Source organism: Diadema setosum, chromosome 5, assembly GCF_964275005.1.
Source record: "Diadema setosum chromosome 5, eeDiaSeto1, whole genome shotgun sequence".
Lineage (NCBI taxonomy): Eukaryota > Metazoa > Echinodermata > Echinoidea > Diadematoida > Diadematidae > Diadema > Diadema setosum.
This window is the reverse complement of record NC_092689.1, coordinates 33273849-33288752: the sequence shown is the minus strand read 5'-3', so window position 1 is coordinate 33288752 and position 14904 is coordinate 33273849. Positions and strand designations below refer to the sequence as shown.

The 14904-nt window shown below is 37.3% G+C and overlaps 1 protein-coding gene across 1 annotated transcript in view; it reads right to left on the bottom strand.

Annotated features, from left to right (window-relative positions):
- Positions 1-4817: 4817 nt before the first annotated feature.
- The window catches only part of LOC140228858 (calcium-activated potassium channel subunit alpha-1-like), a 214813-nt gene continuing 204726 nt past the window's right edge, over positions 4818-14904 (bottom strand). The window contains exons 17-19 of the mRNA XM_072309128.1: positions 11729-11824; positions 5502-5573; positions 4818-4825 (exon numbers count right to left, since the gene is read on the bottom strand). Of these exons, the coding sequence (XP_072165229.1) occupies positions 4818-4825; positions 5502-5573; positions 11729-11824 (176 nt within the window). The remainder of the gene's footprint in view (positions 4826-5501; positions 5574-11728; positions 11825-14904) is intronic.

Genomic DNA, 14904 nt, shown 5'->3' with positions numbered 1-14904 from the left:
ATGCAGGCACTGTTTTGCATACTGCATCTACAGATTTCTGAAAACATACTCACTCGAACCTAATCCTTGAATTGGCTTTCTAAACTATAATTGCTAGCATTTGGAAATCCAGAACAACTAGCAGATTCAGATACATCTGATTCTATACAATTCTCTCTACTGCAGATGTATGACATCTACTTACACATACAGACTGTAAACATATCTATATTCAAGCAAGCTCTGACTACAGATTTGTATTTCTTTCTTCCGTCTTTTCAATAACTTCAGCACTTCTCTATTCTATCGTTTTTCTTTCTATACGCCAACTGCTAAATTTGAATTAGAACAACAGCAACAAGATGAAAAGTGATGTTTCAGTATCTGGGGGTAGGGATGACAATGGAAAGAACTTCAATTAAAAAAATCATAAGACAACTCAGGACATCGTCGAATTCAAATAAAGGTATGTCCATGTAAGATGGGACGGTTGACAAAAGATCATGGTTATAGTCTTAAACATGCATGAAAAGAAGAACAAATTGGATAGCATGTGTAAAAAAAAAAGAAGAAGAAGTGATGTGATGTGATGTCAAAATAAAACGTCTCGATCATGCTTGGGAATAACACAAAGGTAGAAATGAATGGTACAAAATAAATGCCACATGATCAAAATCATATTGTAGTGATGTTACATTCTTACAAGTGAAAACAAAACATTCACATGCAATGTGTCATCTGTCAACATTTCAAAGGCATAACGTACTCAACAAGAACATAACTGTAACATAAGCCGTTATAAAATTACAACTCTTATCAATATCACACTGAATGATTACGTCCATTTGTTTGTACAGATAACATTTACACAGTGTATACCCTATGAAATAGTAACATTATAGGGTGACTGTGAAATAAAGACAAATCATAGTTAGTAAAATATTTCTTGACGAACGATAACACGAAACTGCTTTCGAATAGTGCTACTGTAATATACAATATCACATGTACCGTATCCAGCACACTTTTCAAAGGTATAATATACATCTATATATAGATATACATTTACACGAACACTGGTAATACTCGACTGCTCTGTAAAATTCACCATGGGAACTTTGCCAGGGGCTAAAAGCTGATTATTCATTACAAAGTGGCTTTTATAATCAAAGAGCTGGTGACACATCAAATCTCCAGCTCAGAAGGCATTAGAGTAGAAATGGACTGATCTGGTTACAGCAAGGAATAAAAAAAAGTGTCTATAGTCAAGTCAAGAAATGGTACATGTAAGTACTGACTGACAATCTAGTGCCCAGAACAGCAAGAGCATTGGCTGCTTTATACTGGCACTTTCGTGCCATCTTCAATTTATTGGCCAAGCAGTGAAAAAAGAAAAAGAAAAAGAAAAAAAGAGCACCGAGCACGCATCTCGGTACAATGACTGCAGTAAAGTTTTATGGGATCTTTGATGTCATATCATATCATTTTATCTGAAGGACTCCTGGTTCCATAACAGATGATGGGATGTTGACATTGAAGACTAATAAAGATTAGAGTGAAACTGAAGTTTCACATTGAAACAAACCACTGCAATACAAAATCAACGTTTATTTTTGTTTAATAAAGCATATACAATGTAAATAAAGTTGTCAAAGATACATGTAATCCCATCTGGTAAAATTAGACTACAATTATAAAGGAGGATCCCAAAACTAAAGGCTACTGAAGAAATATCGGTACTAGCTTTTTGAAGTGATATCCTAAAGCAACACATTTACACGAAGAACAGTGACTGTTTGCAACGGAAGACTGGGGAATTTACATAAAAATAAAATGGATGGGTGTGGAGCTGTTTCATTATTAAAGAACAAAATGATTACATTGTACAATCACTATTCAAACAAGCAGAGAACTGGGTAGAACTGGGTGGAACTGGGTAGAACTGGATAAACTGGTAAAAAAAAATGGGAGTAAAAAAAACAATATCAAATACAGAAGGGGGGGGGGGGAATAAGAAAACACATCAACAGCCTCTGGTGCCAGCTCAACTGCGGATGCAAAACTGGTGTCTACACACCACATTTTACGATGCATTTTGGCTGGTCCTTTTCAATACTGGTTTTCCCCGACATTCAGTGTGACCAGCGAAAAAGTCTACACTAATCACTATTGACTGCTATCACAAGATCAGTAACGTGGGACTACTCGCAAGACCTTGCAAGACCACAAACTGGAATTAGTAGGAGATAATTTGTTTCTTTTTCCATGAGTCATGAAATCACCGTCTCTGAAAGTGTAGTGATGTATTTTATGCTGGAAGTAAAGAACACATAGACCGAGTTCTTGGCAATGAAAACTCAGATGAGGCTTACAGATTTTATCCTTTTTTTTTTGACATGTGAAGACTAAACTGTGGTCTATGGAGCATAGTTTGCAAATAGATTCTTTCAAGTAATGATAGCTGAGTAAGCACAGGGAAAACAAAGGGAAACACTCTTATTCCGTCCATCTTTTGAAGTTGGATGATTCGAACCATGACTTGTATTGAGACTAGATGGAGGAAAAAAAAAACCCTCCTCTGATATTTCCGGTCAGTTGGGTTTTGTCAAAATGTGACACGGCTTCATGATCGGACGCTTTGGACAGTTTGGGGGAAAAAAAAATATTGAACAACGCATGCTACTGGGTGAAACAAATGGTACAGGCAGGATTGATCTGACTTCCAGGTTTCAAAGCTGTCCCCCACCCCCCTTTGCACACTTGTCAGGTTGAAAAAAAAAAAGGAAAAAAAAAAATCAAGGCATTCCATGGAAAATCAAGCCAATCATATTTTACTTTGGACAATTCATTAAGGATGATCTATGTATGAGATGATGCTGCTGCTGCTGTTTCAAAAAATTGGGACTTCAAGTTCAGAGACTGAGTTTTTGCGTTGGTGATTTCAAGCTTTGTGAAACCTTTCAGACAACATCATAATCTGATGTGCATACAGATGAACCATTATTGAAATATTTCTTTAAAATTCAAATCAGTCATCCATCCACCCATGGGGGGGGGGGGGGGGGCGGAGGAGGGGGAAGCACCCTGGAAGCCAGTGTAGACTGGGGTTACGAAAACTTGCACTTTAACATCTCGGCCAACAATACCTAGCTGACTCATGCTAGTCACGCTTTCATCTTTTAACACAAGTGCAGAAGAGCGCGGTGTTCCGGCAAGCATTCAAAACAACAATAACAACAGGGGAAAAAATATCAACAAATAAATAATACAAAGAAGAATACATTATGGATGAGAGTAAAGAGCAAAAAAAAAAAAAAAATGATCAGTTTGTCCCTAACGCTGAACATCTCTGACGCCCTTGATAGAATAATCAATCGGCTTAACTGGTATGACATAACCAACACTCGGTCCCGAAGTTTTAAAAGGAAGTTTTTGTTTTGTTTTGTTTTTCACAAAATAATTTACAAAGGCCTTATAGAAGGAATTCTTGCTCTGCTTGTTCTGATAACAAGGGATTGGTATGTCAGACAGGTTGGACCTCAAAATAGTTCTCCTTCTTCTCCGTAATTGGAATGGATTACAAGTTCTGACAAAACGAATAGCTGTCTTTTTCTGATGGCTATATGGACAATACAGAGAACTATTGTCCATTTTTTTATTGACTCCCCCAGGCAGTCTGACTGGCATTTGACGAATTCAAGGAAGATTTTACACTTCTCATCCTCAATATATTCTAGCGCCCTCACACAGTGCATTTTGACTTTGACACCACGTTCGGTCTACGCCATGCTCTGTGGGATACGGACACAACACAGTTAGTGCTTTTTTTCATAAACTTCTGTGAATGGAGAGAGGGGGTAAGGAGAGAGACGGAGGGGGCGGGAGATGGGCAAGTGCATTATCATTATTTTTCTCCTGTCACAAAAAAAAACTTCAAATTGATGCAACTTCAAACCAACTACGTGCTTTTGTCGAGACATGCCTTCATTCGACGCAAGGCGAGTTCAACCCTTACCTGTGTTCGTCTCGGGCTCGGGAGGCGATTTCTCTGATGTGTTTCAAACCGAGACGACAGAAGAATTAGGGCAAGGTGGGATCTTACAGGGCCTTTAATCTATTTTCCTCATTTATTTTTTTCTATCTATTCACTATTCTTTAATTTCTACAAAACAACAATGACAACCCCAGGCATCCTCTCCTTAAATAAGTTTTTATTCTCTTTATGACACTTACTTAAATTTAATCAGAAAATGTTCCCTCACATTTTGTTGTCCATAGTTTTTCAATCCCTTCATATGTTGAGTACTGTTATCCTGTTTTTCAACCGTTTCTATTAAACAAATACAAGGACTTTGATATGATTTGCGTGCAGCTGAAGTACCACTAGATAACTTATGCAAACAGAAATTCAAACAAAATAATTACTGCTATAAATCATACAAACAAATTTAAACAAAAATTGTGAAAAACTCATACTGTTTCTCCTTGTCTTAAATGCTACTTTTCCTTGCATTTGTCTGCTAAAAATTTTCTGTGTTACATTCCAAATTTCTCTTGTCTTTTTCTCTCTATCTTTTTATTTGCTTACACAACCAAAGTTCATTCAACCCATAAGACCAAATTCAAAAATTTTTCAGGCAGTTTTCACTGCATGTTAGATTGAGAGTTTTACAATATTGGTTGGTTTTCTTTTTTTTTTTTGGAACTATTTGTGACTGCAATGAAATCATTGGTGTGAAGTATGTGTGTGTTTTCATCACGAATGAGTGACAACATAATTATGACTTTTTTTCCCTCAAACATGGACATACATGGTATATTAGGAGTTGAATAAATGTCTAAATTTCTTGTAACATCAGGAAAAAACAAAACAAAAAAACAAAAAACTAGAATGTGTGGCTACCATCACTTGATATTTCTTAATATCTTAATATCAGGCAAGATAGTTGCAAATACAGCAAAATCTTCCCATAGACATCTTAAGTACTGCAATACAATTAAAATATGTGTGTATATTGTTCAAATGAATTTTTTGAGGTTTGTAGTGGACGTGGTTGGATAATGATCAAAATGATGTCCATGAATTTGCTTAAAGATTGATGAAATATATAATGTGAATGGCTAGTAAGGCAGGAAAAAAAAAAAGGTATCAAAGAGTTGAATGAGAGGTCAAAAATGCACTGGGTAAAATACCAGGAAGTTTATGTCGCATCAACTAGAAGATGAAAAGCTACTGCATTCTTTTATCAAAATGCAGATGCTTCTTCTTGCGAGACATGGCAAAAGTGGGCGGAGCCAGAGGAAGCCTCCGGATGGGAAGGGCGTTAACCCCATTACAATTATTACTGAGGTGTGTAGAGGCATGGACAGAAAGAACGAACAAAGAGTGTGCCAAAGAAACTGTGACAATGGGGGGATATAATAGAAACGGAGCTGAGGGGGGCGCGCAATGTGCGAGATAAGGGGCGAGGGGGAGGGGAGGCGGACCCCCGCCCCCTCTTCCCTCCAGACGAAGATCTTACCATCCAGATTTTGAGACTGTTCTTGCATAGGTATGTTCTCCCCGTTGTTGGCAGACGGTACAGTAGTAGTGACTACGGTAGATTGAGAGGCAGAATAGGACACGTGGAGAGACGGTGGGGAAGGGGTACCATTAGTAGGGGACACTGAATATTCAGATAACAGATAATAGAAAAGGAACATAGCAACACCACATATAAACACACACACAGACGCAATGACGGTTTCGACGGGGAAAGAGGGAAAAAAGTGAATAGAAACCAAAGGAAAAAAACAAGAAGAGAAGGGGAGGGGGCAATGAAAGGGAGAAATTAAAACAAGACTTGGCTGGACTTCGCAAACAGCATTTTTTTTTTTTGACAAATGTGATGGTTGCATGAATCCTCAAACAATGGTATCTTTTGCAGAATCGTATGTCGTGTGCTTTGTGATGTACGTAAGGTGACGACAAAGCTTGTGGTTTTCCTACGTCTTTTTTTTTTTCTCTCTCTTTTCTCCTTTAGATTGGTGAGGCATGCACAACTGTTTTTCAAACTCCATGTGACTGACATCACAATAAAAGACAAAAACTCACAAATGAGATTGGTCAATCAATCGGTAAATCGATTAACAAGACGGAACCACGATCAAACCTTATGGCCAACTGAAAAAATCCATCTATATATTTTCTCTACTCTTTTTTGTTTTCTTTCTTTGAAGTCCACTTCAGGTCAAGCTTTGGAAATCTGGTCTCTCTGAAAAAAGGTTTTGCTTATTCTTTGAATTCAAATACTGGCAGCAGTTCATCTTAATTGTATCCACAGCTTCTTTACAATCTCTATAAGATGGAGCAGTTCCATTTGGATTCATAAAACTGCGAGTTCTTTAGAAAAAGATGGCCTAACAGCAACTGCATTAACACATAATCAAAACGATATTCGGAATCCATCTACAGGTTATTAGAGAAGGTATAAAAAGTGGTTATCGGTCAGCCATAAAGTCTCATCACATGGTACAATCTAAAACACATCATGTTATCCTGAACTTATATAACTAATAGTAATTTGGTACACAACATGACTACGAAAATGTAACGAAATCATCCCTAAAGAGTCAATCAGATACTGTATGTATTGTACGTATACATTGTATGCTTTCAAAAATTTTTACGACAAATTATGCAGCAAATGGACTGCCATGAACGAATTTTGGTATCTAAAGACAAAATATCAAATGAACCAAAGTGTCACTGTTCTAAAATTTGTGCATTGAACAAAATACAAATATATATTATGAAAAGGCATACAAAAAAAAAAAAAGAAAGAAAAGACCATTAATGGTATAAATGCAAGGATTGCTGTTGCAAAGCTTGAATGAAATAAAAGTATCTGATAGAATTTCAACTTATATTTCTTTTGCTTTTTTTTTTTGGCATTCCTGATATATATGTATATAGATATATGGTAATTGCCATTTAAAAAAAAAAAAAAAAAAAAAACTTATTGCGCTATGATGATTGATATATATATTTTTCACATGAATTGAAACGCACGAGTTCAAGACACAAAACACCAGACTTTGTTTGGACATTGCATTTTACAGCCATGCAAAATAAAATGCCAACTATGAACGTAAACATTGGAAAAAGGTCCATATTTTTCTACTGTGGCATGTACATAATGAGAAAGCCTCAACATATTCCAGACCAAATGGGAAGGAAATACGATGGAATCAGAACTATATTTAATTATCTCTTTTCTTTTCTATTTTTGAAAAAAAATGATGACTTTGAAAGTCCTGACTTGATGACTTGATAGAAGTCTACCTTAAAATGCAAGTAAATACTTCTATTTACTTGTAGTTTGAGGAAGAGTTCTACGAAGTCGTCAAATATTTTCAAGAACTTTGAATGAAATAAATTTCATTCAATATTTTAAAAACTAATCTTTTGAACAATGCATTCTATGTGTGAATCATGTACATGTATGTTGTGATTATTACTTTGTAATGCACAGTAGGGTTTATTATTATAGTAGCTGCATGATATAAATGCCTTTTATTATTATTATTATTATTATTTATTATTATTATTATTATTGTCATCATCATTACTATTATTATTATTATCATCATTATTAAGCGAAAGCGCTTCCTGTGACTGTCGTACTTGTCCTCGATTAAAAAGTGAAGCTATGTTTGCCTTAATGGTACCATCACCTAACCATGTCTTTCACTGTCTAATACGCAATTCGATTCATCTGCTTTGTAAATCTTTTCTATTGACATCTATAGATGATGTTGTTGATTCTTTTTTTTATACTGCAGCACTAGCTTGGCTTTTAGAAACTGAAGGTTTTTAAAACCTATCATAAATGTGTTTGAGAAAATCCATTCCAACAACAAATGAAAAACTGGTCAAACTGGTTTGAAATATGGATTTTATGCAAGTTCTTATACATATACATGTACATAATATATATATATATATTTTTTTTTTTCGGGGGGGGGGGGGTTGCATGCATTTGTTGCATGAAATGAAAACATATAACTTTATTATAGTTTATACAACGGCAAATTTTAAACAATTCACACGTTTGTGCTCCATTTGCCTTTAAACTCTGCAATGTCATGATCTATTTACTCAAGAATGCATTGCCTTGAGTGCACATGATAGAGCCGATTACATATTGGTAATATTATATTCATTTTTAAGGACAATGACAAGAATTGGATATCTTGCTCACAAAGTACATTATGCTTCCATACTACAAATATTTAATCAATTTGCTTGGCTTTAATGCACAGTGAATGCATCATGTAACATTTGAATGTGTGAGAGAGAGTGATGACATGGGGTTTCTCGATGTGCGGCAAAAGTGGAAGGGAATCGTGTATGACTGTATGTGTATTCGATGTACGCATTCATGTGCAATGTTCTCCCAGGAAAGGGACCGGTTCCCCCATGTATCTCTCAATAGATAACCATGGCAGGATGAAGAAGACTGAATTTTAGATGTCCTTGTAGCATGGGCTTGTGTGTAATGTGCAAGGTGAATGAGGGATATGTGTCAGCATAACATCAGCATAACGTGACAAGTAATGCATATATAAATGCTGCCTGCCCGCTGACTGACCGCCTATGTCTGCGCAGTGAGAATTAATGGCTTGACTGAGATACTATCGGTCGCAAACTACGTGCTGCAGATTTTTCGCATCGATCTTATAGACAGGCAATCTACGAGTTAAAGCATGAATGCTAACGGTTGACCGCAAGTTTCAGAGAGATTAATCTGCTGCGTCATTGAATTCACTACCAATAGATACTGCCCTCTACGCCATGAAAAGTACATCCACTGTTAAAGATGTTGAATGCATTGTACTCGTGGCAGCAGTGCTTAGATTGTGCATTTCGCTCCTCCTAGTACTTGTACTAGTACTTGTATTAGCCTTCAGACTGTTTGGTTAACTCATGGAACACCACTGTCTCAACACAGTCACCGCTACTGCACGTGATACTCTTGCCATTGGCTACGCCTGAGTTAATGCGGCCAGTATACCCAAACTACACGTATACGAGACGTGCGAAAGTACTGTCTGCAGTATTGTGATGCGTGGAGAGTGCTAATATATATAAAGGCATTGTATATCAACCAGTCTTCCAGCAAGAAGTGCACCTAAAAAAAGCTTGAGCAGAGCGTAACCCTGACTTAACCAATACATTAACTCATTACTGGGTGCGGTTTACGTCTAAAAGCTACAGTATGAGTATTCTCACATCTGGAAGGGAATAGGTTTTTATAAAAGTCTGCAATAATTCAGCTTTTGTCATATACTTTACATCAAAAAATGGATACCAGCTGATAAAATATCTGCTGAACATACAATTGTATGGGCATTTCGCCCGAGACATACGCCTCTTCATTTCACTTGCATAGTGTAGTATTTATGTATTTAAATTGTGTACTTTTTTTTTTTCAATTTGTGCTTTGAATAAACTGTATGACTCACTCACTTCCTTGACAAAATTCCATCAAAATTACTTGGGGTTTAAAATGAGGATGGACTGCCCTACAGAACTGCAAATAAAAATCAGACAAAATTGCAGTGGCTCGAGCAATCTGAGACTGAAACATTTAAAGGACCTCCTCCTGTCTTTTAGGCATTTTATACTCGAGTATTCCATAGCGTCTGAGAATCTATACCAGTATATGAATAGCGTCTGAGAGTCTATACCAGTATATGGAAGAAACCAACCCGATCATGGAGTACACGTATTTGTGCCTACGCCTTTGTTTCAATACTTGCCAGACTTTTGGGGAAGGGGGCCTGTTTTAACTATCTTTAATGACAAGAACCTTGCTTAATAGCTCTCTGGGAAGCTGTTCAGCTGTGTTTCAGTTTGGAAAGTTTGGGAACTCGCTCACATATATTTGGGGGCCTACACACTCAACATCATTGAGTCTTCTCAAGTATTTTGGGAGACAGCTCGAGTAAAACTGGAAGTCTACTCAAATGATTTGGAATGTTCCTTAACCTGTTGAGAATGGACTGGTTTTGCTACAACACGCATTTCCCATTGACACCTGCCCGGGTATACTCAGGACAAGTCTTCAACGGGTAAACATGGTAATTTTTGGAGTAGGTTCTTGCACTTGAGAAGCAGCTCGAGTATATTCACAAGCTTCCTTTAAAAAGAAAAATCAGAATTTGGCTCAGTAAACTTGGGATCTTGCTGAAGTTGATGTAATGTTGGAAGCCAGCTCAGGCATTTGGGAGTTCACTCACATATCTATTAAAGATGCCAGCTCGATTACATACTTTCCACTCGAGAGCTAGTACGAGTACAATTGGGAGTGTACTCAAGGATTAGAGAGTCTACCTCAAGTAACTTGAGAGCCATTGAGTATTTGGGAACCAACTTGAGTATTTTGGAAATAGAACAGATACATCTGTATGTCACGTTTTGTTTGTTTTTTGTTCTGTTTTTTTTGCTTTTGGTCTTTAAAAGTTCTTCAGAGTCTATCCAAGTGTTTTGGAGCCTGTTCAAGGATTTGAGAGACCGCTCAAGTATTTGAGCAAAGTGCTCGAGCATTGCGGACTTAATTGAGTTTCCTCAAGTATACGACGGGTCTGCTCAAGTATTTTAATAGGGCACCTGATTTTGCTGAAGACTGCTTGGTGGATCTTTGACGAACAAAGTTTGCCAGCCATTGTGAAACAGAGTACGACATACAAAACAAGATGCTGAGGCATGCATCATTTTTTTTTTTCGCAGCCGAAAAAAGTGGACATGCATTGGAAGCAGAGGCCGAAAAATTAAAAAGAAAAACAGAGAGAGATAGAGACCATCGGCAGCAGAAACATATTTCAAAGCTAAAGAGGCACAGGAAATTGTAAGCTAGCTTTCAGATCAACCTCCTGTGGAAGCGCTACAAAACTGTCATGGTTAATACACAGAGGCATGTATGAATCTACAATGTATAGGAGACTACTACTTTTCATTGGCATGAAATTAGATCATCCTGGAGACAGATATTAAGGAAATGCGGTGTTCATTATCATAGTGAATCCAAACAATTTATTTATGCAGTTTACTATTGAGTTGCATCAGGAAATACGAACCAGTTATAAGTCATATGTGATATGTGCAACTTTACCAGGTGCATTATTTGTGTAAAAGTCTATTTTGAGAGCCGGGTGTTTCATTTCCTTTTAGTGAACATTGCAGCATGGTATGAAATAAGATGCTCTTCATCGACTAGAATCATGAAGGGTGAGATAGACATTGGGTCTACAGGCTGCTGCATTTTACAGAGCCAGCACGGACAACCTTAGAAATATCCTCTGAAGATTTACTGAAGCACCACTTAATATTCACAACAACGTATTCTTTAATAGCAATACATGTCCACATTCTGTAGCATACATGTACCTCACACTTTTAGTAGCCTCTCAGAGGTTACAGCGCTGAACTAGTGCGGTCCAATGCAATGCATGTGATACCCCATTGCTATACAATGTAGTATGTGATCATGAGAACTGATACAAAGCAAGCTGTAATCCCTGACCGAAGATATATATTCTGCAGAGCAGCAAAAGCATAATGATATGACAAAAAAAGAAAAAAATCATATATATGTGTGAATGACGATGAAAGCGAGGAAGGAAAGATCTTTTTCTCTTTCTAAAAAATATGAAAATAATAAAACACCTTGAAAACAAGAAGCAACAAGAGAGAAGTGAGAGAAACCTGTTGATGAAGACGTGGGGCGTTTCTTCTTCTTCTTCTGGCCGAATATTCGACCTTTTTTCATCGACGAGACGCGTCGTCTGCCTAGGTAGTCGGCTGTAAGATATGGGAGGAAATAACGGCACAATCGTTTTGTTTCTTTTTCGTTAATCGAGAGAGAGAAGACATATACAGAGATGAAGGGTAGGAAGGAAAGGAAACACACACACACACACAAGTTGATAGAAGCACTTGAAACACATTACAGGTAGCAACTAATCACAAGACATGACATGACGTTAACAGTGAGTGGTGCCTGGGACAGCCATGCATTTGGGTGTCTGGTGAGGGTACGAAAAGGTGCGGCTGGGCCGGGCCGGGCCGGGCGGGGGCTCTGGTAGCATGCAGAAGAGGAGGAGGAGAATTCTGTCGTCACACGGTGCATCCATGCTGCTAAAACGGGGTTGCGTCCATGCTTGCTAAAAATGAAACGATGCACAACTAATCATTTGTTTCTTATTCGTTTGGGGTAAAGAAAAAAATGCGGGTGCACTTCACAACACATTCCATCTACATCAACAATACTGAATAGTTGATACAATTAAGTGTCTGGATGAATTAAGGAGGGTACCTCACTCACAGACACAAACTGTTTAACAGCAGAGAGGCACAACTCCATAAAGACTGCATATATAGTATGTAGTCTAATCACTCTACTCATTCTCATCTCACTGTATACATGCACAATGATACAAAATACTAGTCTCTAGCTCAGCGTTTATAAAAACATACTCTGCATTAGGGAGCTGGGGACTGGTCAGCAAAATATGAACTCATGTGATTAATTTCATTGGAAAACTACTCAGCACAAAGGTGGATTTCTGGAAGCTTCAAAACACACGCAGTTCACTGTCACTCTTGTCTGAACCAAGACTAAGCATGCACTTCCAATTACTTCTTGCTACTTTCAAAAATATTCTTACGTGTGCTTCCTTTTAATCAAGCTGACCCTATATCATGGATGACTGTATTATGCATATTAATTGAACATTGATAAAATGCTGCCTCCATGACGTTCAGGCTTTAACATTTTATATCTAAATGAGTCTATTCAGGAATACATGAAAAGGCACATCAGGATTCAGTTTAATGAAAGTCTTCTTCTCGCTTTCAACATACAATTTAAAGAGCCACAGTTGCCAACAGAGGTTAAATGGGCAATGTTTTTTCAAGATTCCCGTTTTCATTAGATTTCATAATGAAACATTTCAGGCCTTTACAGTGATATATGTCTTCTACACAGAAATCAAGAAAAAGTGCTATTATACTTTGTATGCTTATGTTAGCTTTTTTCATATCTAATAAGCAGACTGGTATTATTGGCATATTACACATACATGTAGTCTAAGGAATGCAGTAATCTTAAAAGACATGACAAAAAAAAAGTTTCAATGTTTGCTCGAGTCCTGGTTTGCTAATAGGCTGACCTTTTGTTTTGTTTTGTTTCTGCTGAACTTTCAAGAAAAGTGGAAGTCTCTCAGCTAAATTGTCACCCGATTCTCATATTCCAAACTTTAACAGAGACAAAATACCACTACATATGTATATACAATGTACCCCTATATTCTAAGTGGCAATTAAGATGTCTACACATCAAGCTTGTACCTGTATACCAGGGTCTTGTGTTAAAAAAAGTGGGAGTTCCGATAAAGATTTATGCCCAGCTTTGGAACACTTACTGGTACTGAGGATCATCCATTACTTTTAATTCATGCCATGTCACAGCCATAAAACAACTACAGGCTGTAGGTCACATTGATTATATACACCTGTTCAGGGCCATTCAAAGCCTTTGCTTGCTGAGGTGTACTGTATCAAGAGTATAAAATCTTTAATATCAAACATTTTATCCACTCTAACTTCTCAAATGTAAACTCTGATTTGCTTTAATAAAGCTTAACATCTTTCATCTATAAGTACCTTTAAAAAAAGGGGGTGGGAGTATTTTGATTTTTTTTTTCTGTGGTCAAATTTGAATTAAATTATACAGCCCAACCATACAATCTCACCTGAAACTGATTTACAGGTGTATGCTGTGTACAATGCACATCTCACTTGGATTATATGGACCAGTTTAAGACATTGACCCTTTCAAAACCACAAACTTACAAAGAGAGTATCGAAATCATGTACAAATGTGTGGCCAAGTGGAACTTGATAGAACTCAAGTAGATACCTGGTATGACTGAACAGAAATTCATCTCCCGCAAGATAGGGGCGTGTGGGGAACGTTAATTACGCCTCATTTCAGCATTAAAATATCTGAAGGCACGAGACATAAAGAATTATATTACGGAGTGGGCTGGAAAGTTTCCAAGCGGCCCACCCACAAATTAAGGTACATGCACTGTACACCTGTATACATATATGTTCAGTGTACATTGTAGTGGTGTCAGTTTCAAGGATGAAGTTTATTTCCAGTCCATTTAACACAATCAGCATTCTAAATTACCTTGAGTATGAACAAATGTCTGGTCATCAAGGTTGGCAGCAACAGTGAAGGGTCTCATGCACTAAATTAAGGACATCATTTCAACATGAGGCATCTTATGTTACAATGTGCACTCTCTTCCAACAGCCAGCTGGAAATTATAATGAACAACTACAATGACGATGCCAAAATAAAAAGGTGTGATAAATACAATGTACATGCAGCTAGCTACATGTGGTGCACTTTAGGCCTATTCTAGCGTGAACAAATGTTTGCTGGCATGGTAATAAAAAAACAAATATAAAAACATGAAACTTGCAAAAGAGAACAAGAAGAGAAGGGGGCTAAGGGAGAATAGGTATCATACAAACTCTACGCTTCACAATATTGAAGCAAATCGTTAAACCTCAGAGCAAGAAATCTTAAGTTAAAACAGTGTCATGTGTGAGAGGACTGCAATAGCACATATGTACATATCATGGTTGGCATTGATGACAATAACCCTTTTATGGCATGGGCTAGGATACGCAATTGGTCATCATGAAAACCTGAATATGGTCAACGATAAAAAATTTTTAGAGTTGGGTATTTCACAATTCTCCAGACACTTGGTTATTCAAATTCCAAGAAGCTTTCTCACTTCCTTGGTGAAAACCAACTACAGCAATGCCAAAAACTGTAAGCCCATTTTTGTTGTTGTTGTTGT